The sequence below is a fragment of the Coffea eugenioides genome, chromosome 10 (assembly GCF_003713205.1).
Source record: "Coffea eugenioides isolate CCC68of chromosome 10, Ceug_1.0, whole genome shotgun sequence".
NCBI classification, from domain to species: Eukaryota; Viridiplantae; Streptophyta; class Magnoliopsida; order Gentianales; family Rubiaceae; genus Coffea; species Coffea eugenioides.
This window is the reverse complement of record NC_040044.1, coordinates 22,419,253-22,428,792: the sequence shown is the minus strand read 5'-3', so window position 1 is coordinate 22,428,792 and position 9,540 is coordinate 22,419,253. Positions and strand designations below refer to the sequence as shown.

Below are 9,540 nucleotides of genomic sequence, written 5' to 3'. Positions count from 1 at the left end.
GATGATCCTGAATTTCTTCAAGATCTATTCTACTCCCACTGCTTCTTTCTTGAATGTATTCTTTCTCTAGAAATATAGCATGTTTTGAGACAAATACCTTTTGCTCAATTGGATTGTAGAAATAGTATCCTATAGACTCTCTTGGATACCCAACAAACAAACATTTGTCAGATCTAGCTTCAAGCTTGTCTGACTCTGCCCTCTTCACATAAGCTGGGCAGCCCCAAACCTTCATATAAGATAGATTTGATTTCTTTCCTTTCCATAACTCATATGGTGTGGAGTCGACAACTTTAGTGGGTACTCTATTAAGAGTATAAGAGGCTGCATCTAATGCATATCCCCAAAATGATTTTGGGGCACTTGAGTGGCTCATCATAGAACGAACCATGTCCAATAAGGTTCGGTTTCTCCTTTCAGATACACCATTTAACTGTGGTGTGCCTGGAGGAGTCCATTGTGGAACTATTCCATTATCCTTTAAATAAACTCCAAACTCGTCACTTAAGTATTCTCCACCACGATCAGATCGTAGTACCTTAATACTTTTATTGGTTTGTTTTTCTACTTCATTCTTGAATTCTTTAAACTTTTCAAAGGATTCAGATTTGTATTTCATTAAATACACGTAACCATATCTCGAATGGTCATCTGTGAAGGTGATGAAGTATGGAAAACCACCTCTACCAGTAATCGACATTGGTCCGCATACATCAGTATGTACTAGCCCAAGTAAATCACTGGCTCGTTCCCCTTTTCTATTAAAGGGCATTTTGGTCATTTTGCCAAGTAAACAAGCTTCGCATGTATCATATGATTCATAATCAAATGAGTTCAAGTATCCATGTTGGTATAACTTGGAGATGCGTTTTTCATTTACATGACCAAGCCTACAGTGCCAGAGGTAGGTTTTATTTAGTTTATTTTTTCTCATTCCTTTTCCACTCACATTGAGAATTTGATGATCAAGATCTAGAATATATAAACCGTTATTTCAACTTCCAGAACCATAAAACACACCATTTTTAGAAAAAGAACAACATTTATTCTCCTGGGTTACCCGAAACCCATTTAAATCCAAACAGGAAATAGAAATGATGTTTGTAGTAAGTGCCGGAACACAATAACAATTTAATAATTCTAAAATCAATCCACTGGGTAAAGTGATATAATAATTCCCTACAGCTAAAGCAGCAACTTTTGCTCCATTGCCCACACGTAGGGTGACTTCTCCTTTCCCCAACTTTCTACTATCCCTTAGACCCTGCATAGATGTGCAAATGTGAGAACCACATCCGGTATCTAATACCCAAGAGTCTGATTTGGAAGTAGACACATTAATCTCAATCATAAATGTACCTGATGATGAAGCTTCAGCAAGCTTCTTTTGCTTCAGGCTCTCCAAGTATGACTTGCAGTTCCTTTTCCAATGTCCAGTTTGATTACAATGGAAGCAGGTTGCTTTGGACTGGTCCGCCTTTCCTTTTTGGGCTTTTGGGTGGGCTTGTTTTTGGATTTCTTAAATCCCTTTTCTTGCCTCTTCCTCTTCTTAGAGGAAGTAATGACAAGCACACCAGTAGAGCCTTTTCCCTTTTTGATTTCTTTCTCAGCAGTTTTCAGCACATTCAACAATTGAGGCAAAGTGTGCTGCAGATTATTCATCTGATAGTTCATAACAAACTGTGAGAAAGAATCTGGCAGAGATTGGAGCACTAAATCAACATTCAGCTCCTAATCCATCTTAAAGCCTAATTCGGTCAATTTTTCAATTAGCCCAATTATTTTTAAGACATGCGGAGCAACAGGTGCTCCCTCTGCCATCTTGCACCTGAATAATTCTTTAGAGGTATCATATCTAACCGTCCTTGATTGTTGTTCAAACAACTCTCTCAGGTGTTGTACAATATCATACGCCCCCATGTTCATGTGCTGCTGCTGAAACTGAGGAGTCATGGAAGCTACCATGATACATGAAGCTTCCCTATTGTCATCCTTATGTTTCTTATAAGCATTTCGAGCAGTAGCAGGAGCATTTGGTTCAGGTTCCTGGGGCATAGGCCTATCAAGTACATATTCAATTTTTTCATGAGTGAGAACGAGTAGGACATTGCGATGCCAATCGAGAAAGTTTGTGTCATTAAGTTTGCAATCAGTGAGAATGGTACGAAGACTCAAATTGTTACTCATTCTACAACAAAATGAAAAGATAGAATTTGTTAGAAAAATGTTTTGTTTAATAAAATCATAAAAACTTCAAAAATTATGATTTTATTTCCACTATATTTCTCAAATCAATTACCCTCTTAAATTGATTCAGGAATTTTTAAAATTCCATAGTGGCTAGGATCCCATCTTAATTTATTTCGATCTTGAGTGTATCCCAACAAATCGAAAATAATTATGAAAGGTAGGTAGTTCACCAATTACAACTTATTTGTAATTCCTAGATCAGTTGGGCGTCAACTCTTGACTTTAAATCTATAAGAACCAACCCAACACTTGCCTCTAAAATTAATGATTTTGAGTGAATCCCAACAAATCATAATTTTAGTTAAATCAAACCCATCATTCTTTGAGAACATTTCTCATAGCAAAAACACGTAGTAAGTAAGGCAGTCTTGGGTGAATCCCAACAAGCTAGCACTTAATAACTACTCTAGTTTTAAACTATAATGATGGAAGGTATTTCATTGATTTAATATTGCAGTTGTGGGATTTGTCTCCTTTTTCCAAAATATTTTATAATTAAAATTTGGAAAAATTGCTCGTCTGGTCTCATCAATAAACATGCATATAACCATTTCAAAACTTATAAGCATGAATTTAAATCGTGGATGGTTGTGGATATTCCTAATGTGACAGCCCCACCTCCCCCTAAGGCGAACCAAAGGGTTCGGCGGACCACCTGCCCAGCTCTCGCTGGGATTCAGTCGTTCACTTCAACCCTCAAACAAAACCAGAATAAACCCACAAGAATAAATATAACGACGATCCAAAACTTAAAGCAAAACTTATGTACATTACTATCTCAAAAGGGAGTACAAACATCGAATATACAAAGGTTCTCAATTCTGCATACATCCAACCCGTGCCAAGTACTAGGGCGAGAACCATTACAAAAACAAAGATCTAGCCTAAGCTAGTCTATACAAAACTCCCGCCCTGGCTCGCCTTCCCCTGCTAAGGAAAACAAAACTAAAGGAATGAGTTAAAAGCTCAGTGAGGTTTCGAACACATAATCAAACAATCAATCCAATACATTAATCATAGAGTATCAATAGTTCAAGAAACATTTACAATGGAAAGCGATAATAACACATTCATTAAAAGGATACGGGCTCACAGGGAGCTATTCGTTCGTTCGTTCGTTCGTTCATTCACCTGTCATTCCCCTTAAGCTAGATCTCTGTTTTTGTAATGGTTCTCGCCCTAGTGCTTGGCACAGGCTGGATGTATGCAGAATTGAGAACCTTTGTATATTCGATGTTTGTACTCCCTTTTGAGATAGTAATGTACATAAGTTTTGCTTTAAGTTTTGGATCGTCGTTATATTTATTCTTGTGGGTTTATTCTGGTTTTGTTTGAGGGTTGAAGTGATCGACTGAGTTCCGGCGAGAGTTGGGCAGGCGGTCGGCCGAATCCTTTGGTTCGCCTTAGGGGGAGGTGGGGCTATCACACCTAAACTAATTTCCCCGGCCACTAGGGAAATTAGCAATTTACTAAGGTCTCTAAATATGAGATGAACCCCTTCGTCGTTGCATGCCTCCTTTCTGCTTTTCAAAAATTACAATTTCTATACTAATTATACAAATTCCTATCATTTATTTCCATCTATTGCACATTACAAATAGTATAGAAGAAACTCCGAAATACATTCGGAGGGATATTAGACGAGGAAAGAAATTACAATTATAAAATAAGAAAGGCAGGACACGCAGGCCCTATTTTAAAATAATTACAACCATTCAAATCAAGAATAATCATAACCATTCAAGAAAACCACAATCATATTGCGTACTATATCCACAACCATCCACCATGCATTCTCACAATTTAAACAACTTTAAATAAAAGAAAAGCATGTAAACAAGCAATCTCAATTCATGGATTAATTGGATTTAACTCCTAAGGTCCCAAACAAATTTTGGGTCCGTTCATATGCAAGAAATTTTGGTAAAATTAATTTTTATTAGGTCATTCTTATTCCTAACTAAATTAGGAAAATAATTGGGAAAATAATTTCAATTAATCAAATTAATTGTGAATCAATTCCCAACCTAATAAATATGAATAATAGATCCCATAACACATTTTTAACAATTAAAAAAATTAATTCAAAAACTTCAAAATTCTCAAAAGAGCCAGTTACTTAAAACACTACTGCTTTTGTTTTCTAGCACTTCCGGCAACCACCACTGGCCACCACCGCTTAAGCCACCACCGCTGAGGTCACTACTGACCACCAATGGCAGCAACTCCTAGCGGCAGCCACCAGGTGATCACTGGAAGCAACCACTCGACTGCAACACCATGCTTCCGCTGCGCCTGTCTTGTTGCTGCACTTCATTATCCAGCAGCACCGGCAACCACCACAGGCCACCATTGCTTTAGTCACCACCACTGAGGTCTCCATTGACCATCAATGGCAGCAACTCCCAGCGGCATCACCAGGTGGTCACAGGACGCAACTTCACGGTTGCTACACCATGCTGCAATTTTTCTTGCGGATGTTGGCCGCTGCTATTTTAACCCACAGAGCTCATAGCTCCTCTACCCAGCAGCTTCCAAGAGGGGTTTAACCTCCCTCCATTACCAAGGTGAGCTACCATGGCTCATTTGGCAGCAACGGCCGGTGAGAGCAACTTGCAGCTGCGATATCGCAGCACTCATTTTTTTTTTCTTTCTCAATGATCATCCTGCAACTTTTGCAAATGATCAACTCAAATCCACAGGTGAAGCAAATCCACGGAAAGAAAAAAAAAACAAGCGCCTACGATCCAACAACAGCTCCATCTGAGCTTCCATAAGAGAAGACGTACATAGCTTCAAAAGCTTCGTAAGAAAACCCCTTTTTTTTTGTTTTGAAAAACCAAAAAAAAAAAAAATTTCCCATAATTCCGCATATTCAATTAAATCCAATTAGCAATATTAATCCATGAATCCAAAATTGCCTAAAATCATACGTAAAATTCTTAGGGATGGCTCTGATACCACTGTTAGGTTTTAGGGACACTATGCAGCGGAAAAATAAAAATTTTTCCCTAAAACTATCCAGGAATCACCCTAGATTTTACGTATGATGCATTAAAAGGAGGGTTATAGGATTACCTTAATCCTTGCGGCGTCTCCCTGTAGTGTTGTTGAGGATGGTCAGCCCTTGAGCAGTCCAGCCGTCCTGCCTCTACTGATATCCACGCTAGAGCAACCCTGGGTCGTCTCACGAACTATGTATTGAAGAGCAAGAAAAAGTTGCTAGCCCTTCTTGCTCTTATTCGAAGTATGTGACGCTCACAGACTCTCCCTTTTGCCTTTTTGGTTACCTTCACCCTCAAAACCCATCCTCTATCTCTCCCTTAGGAGTTAAAAGGAGAGAGAGAGATAATAAGATAGAATGATGAGTCTTGCTGTCTGATTCAAAATCAAACGATAAGACTTCTCATCACACAAGACTCTATCTATCAGTTATCTGACAGATAAGAGATAATCGTTCACTCTTATCTACTCAAATAGGCCTGGGATTTATTTTCTTTTAAAATTAAACCCCGATAATTTACATAGTTTTAATCCATGATTAAATCTCTATTGCGTGTGACCCAATAGGTCCCGAATAAATTGGTAATAATTATGGTTTAATAATTAGATAAAATAAACGACTTTATTTTATCATAACTTATAATAAAACATCAATCCATAATTCTAGACCACGAGCGGTGTCTAGCAACACATCGCGATTGCCCAATTCCTCGGAATTAGTCAAGGGAATTTGACCTAACCTTTCCGTGAAAAATTACCGTGTAATTATTATCCTTTCACCAAAGATATCCAATTAGTCAGGAATGAGGAATAAGTGCCAATTCCCTGATGACTAATTAAGTTTTTCTAGTTCCCGAAATTTACCCTGAATTAGGTTAAATTGAAGACATTCTTCAATTTATCTAATAGTCGACTTTAGGGTTAATTTTCTACTAGTGGCCATCCGGATATCAACTCCTTCTATCAGAGTGGTAAATTCTATCTTGATCACCCATTTTCTTTACGTGCTTCACACTACATCCAACTTCTACACTTTAAGGTACTCATGAAGAGTAACAAGTAATTAGAGTCAAAATGTAGTGATTCACACTCAAGATACTATGGTGATCTCAAGTCGTAGGATCACTTACACAATTTTTCACTAGAGATACACCATTGGCACTAGATAGATATCCTAACGGGATCTCTAAACAGATCACTCCAATGCATTTGAACTCTTCAAATCATCTACACATTAGCCTAGATATCTTCATACCATGGTTGATGAGAACAACCACTAATTACCTTAATCAGAGGCTAACTGTGTACTAGTTTTACCGTACTAAAGATGTCTTATTTCATTAGTACTATAACTAGGGAATTCTAAGAATATTACTATAAATGCGATTGATATCTCATGGTCACCAACTCTTGTGACTACCATCACATCAGTAAATATTCTAAGGACTTTATCGGTTATAACTAATATTTAACAGATAAATAAGAAGTTATTAAAATACAAAACATATAATAAGGAATGCATAAAATAAAACAAATACATTGTTTTAGGGCATACACTCCAACAGAGTGGACCTGTTTTAGCCACCCTTTACCTGGGATATTTGCTCCTCATGGTGATAGCAATTATGCTTGCCACAGGCGGCAGCTGGGTTCCTATCTTCTTTTTGGTTTGTGCATTACTTGTTTTCGTCAGTAAAGTTGGATTAAAAAGTTCTGGCTTGGAAGGGGGGATTTTGAATCTTAAATTTTGTGTCATTGCATGGTCTTTTGTTGGGTTGAGTTTCTGGGATTAGTTGATGGATCTACATGTTTCATTGGAGTTCATAAATGTTTCATGCATATGCTGAAGTTGCAGAAGAAAGAAACCTGCGAAGAAGGAGCATCTTCGTGGGTTTGCATGAAATAACTTTCAAATAACTGCATTCTAACCCCTCAAGTTTCTCGTTGTTTCACTACGGCCCGAAGCATGATCAATTTTGTCACTTCAAAATCTTAATTGCTTTTGGCATGTTTTAATATGATCTTTGAGTACATTATTTGTAACATTAGGCTTACAATTTTTAATAGATTTACAGTTTTGATTTGGTTTTATTTAAATAATTAGGAATTTTGGGTAATTTTGTTGTTTAATCATAACAAATGGATTTTCATTCATCTTGTGAAGCTAGCATTTGATCTTGGTAGGCTTCATCTTAAGCCCTTAATTTTATTTTATTTTTAAACCCTTAATATTTGTAATAATAGTGATTTGACCCCTCAAACTCCTTTAATTCTTTCAATTGGGTTTTCGTTTGTTTAATTTGTTGAATATGGTTTGTTTACTTGAATGCTTTGATTAATTCAAATTCGTGTTTTATTTCCATTTCATGTGATTATTTGTTAACTAAAGTGATGTCTTGACCTTTTTATTTGTTTTGAAGGGTAAATAAGAAAATTTTCATTTCCTTAGATCACCAATTCAAGGGAGGTATACTCTATCCTTTATTTTTATTTTATTTGATCCTATGTGCTCCTATGTGATTTTATGTGTGTAATTGCATGCCTTTCTGAATGTGTTTTATTATATCATTTATTTCTTTATTCATTTTGTTTATTTTTTGTATATTTATTTTAATTTAATTTCGGTTATTTAAGAGGCATTAAATGCCATAATTGTAATAGTTTGGTTATTATTTCATTTTATTTAATTCTTTCCCCCTTTAGATTGTAGTTAGGGCCCCCCAAATGTAATAGTTAGGGATTTATTTACTTTATTTGCTTTGTGTGTTTTGCATGTTTGTGTGTTTACGTGTTACTTGCTTTCCTAGGGTCTTGCATCTAGATATCATGCTTATGTACTATGTGTTTTATGTGATTTACGTGTTTATTTGCTTTATTATATGTTTTATTCGATTATAATAAATGCATGACATCGCCACGCTAGTCCAACGCTAATTGTGGCCCCTTTCTTCGATTTCACACTAGTCCAACGCTAGTTGTGGTCCTCTTTCCCGCTTTCTCACTAGTCCAATACTAGTGAGAATGTATAGACATGGGTTAGTCCAACGCTAGACCCTTAAAAACCATCCAAACGTTAGATCGTGTTTGTATGTGACAAACCACTCCATTTTCATGTATATTTTCTATTTTTTAAGGTTTTTTTCATTTTGCATGACATTCCTCTTATTTATATATATCCCTTATCCTATATTTCCCTTATACGTATATTCCTTATCCCTATGTGTGAATCATGACATTAGACTTGCATTTCATTTAAGAAAAGTTAGAGCTAGTTTAGATCATTTGTTTGATTAGATAGGAGAAATACCCCTCGAATATAAGATATGAACGAGTTTGGCTTTCTAGCCTTAGCACGCTCGTATTCCCTCTATTAAAGGGAAAATTAAAGTCACGAGTATTAGTTCCTCGCACCCGTTATGATGCATTCCTTTAGGTCATGTATATTTGTATATTATTATTTTCCTTTCTTTTCTTAGAGTCTCATATTTTTGCATATTCGTGACCTTTTCAAAAAGTCAACTTGGGGCATCACAATTAATGTGATTTGCACCAATTAAGATTTGAAGAGATATTCCGACCCTCTCAATATACATTAGGTTTAGGTTTTCGTATTCATATAGTAACATTCAAATGTGATAAATTTTTAGATTAAAAATAAGAAAATTTTTTGACTAAATCACGCAATTAACCTTGGTTAGGTTGAAAGGGTGTCTTCGATTTCATCATTGCCTTTCCTTTCTTTAAATGTGACTCCCGACTCCTTTTCTCTGATTTTCGAAGACTTGGAGTCATTTAAAAAGGGTTTTCTCTACTTTTTTTTGTTTAAAATTCATTTTAGGTGACTTGGTACACCTTAACTCCATACCAAGTGCCAACTCCTAATTTTTATTAAAAACCCTTTTTAAACTATTATTTTTTGATCAAAATCGTCGCACTTTAAGTCCCATTTAGGCCCATTTTTTTCTTTACTTTCTAAAAATCAAAAACTCATTTTCACTCAAAATAAATCAAAACTCATTTTTCACTCAAATCAAAAACTCATTTCCCAAATCAAAATTAAATCAAAAAATTCATTTTCATGAACACTTTTTATTTTTTATCTGGGGCGCGACAGTAAGGCTTATCTTCAAAGTTACTGCAGTATCATACCAACAAATGACGGGGTTGTCTACCTCTTCTTTTTCAATACCAAATAATTTGCGATGCTCCAAGTATTGCGATATAAGTATTCGGTAGTTAACACTAAAAATCTGAAAATTCTGACACATAATATGAATATTTCTTGAA

The 9,540-nt window shown here is 36.0% G+C and overlaps 1 protein-coding gene across 1 annotated transcript; it reads right to left on the bottom strand.

Moving 5' to 3' along the window:
• Positions 1 to 1,392: 1,392 nt before the first annotated feature.
• On the bottom strand, positions 1,393 to 2,187 carry LOC113750575. Its single transcript, XM_027294537.1, has 2 exons — positions 1,792 to 2,187; positions 1,393 to 1,662 (listed from the first exon to the last, which is right to left on the bottom strand). The coding sequence occupies exons 1-2, from the start codon at positions 2,185 to 2,187 to the stop codon at positions 1,393 to 1,395; spliced, it is 666 nt and encodes a 221-aa protein (XP_027150338.1).
• Positions 2,188 to 9,540: the final 7,353 nt, after the last annotated feature.

What these genes read in the sequence shown, in the direction of transcription:
- LOC113750575 (XM_027294537.1), bottom strand. Translation starts at nt 2,187, where the DNA reads ATGAGTAACAATTTGAGTCTTCGTACCATTCTCACTGATTGCAAACTT. An exon ending in GAGCACCTGTTGCTCCGCAT is followed by an intron (nt 1,663 to 1,791) that starts GTCTTAAAAATA and finishes ATGAACTATCAG; the next exon opens with ATGAATAATCTGCAGCACAC.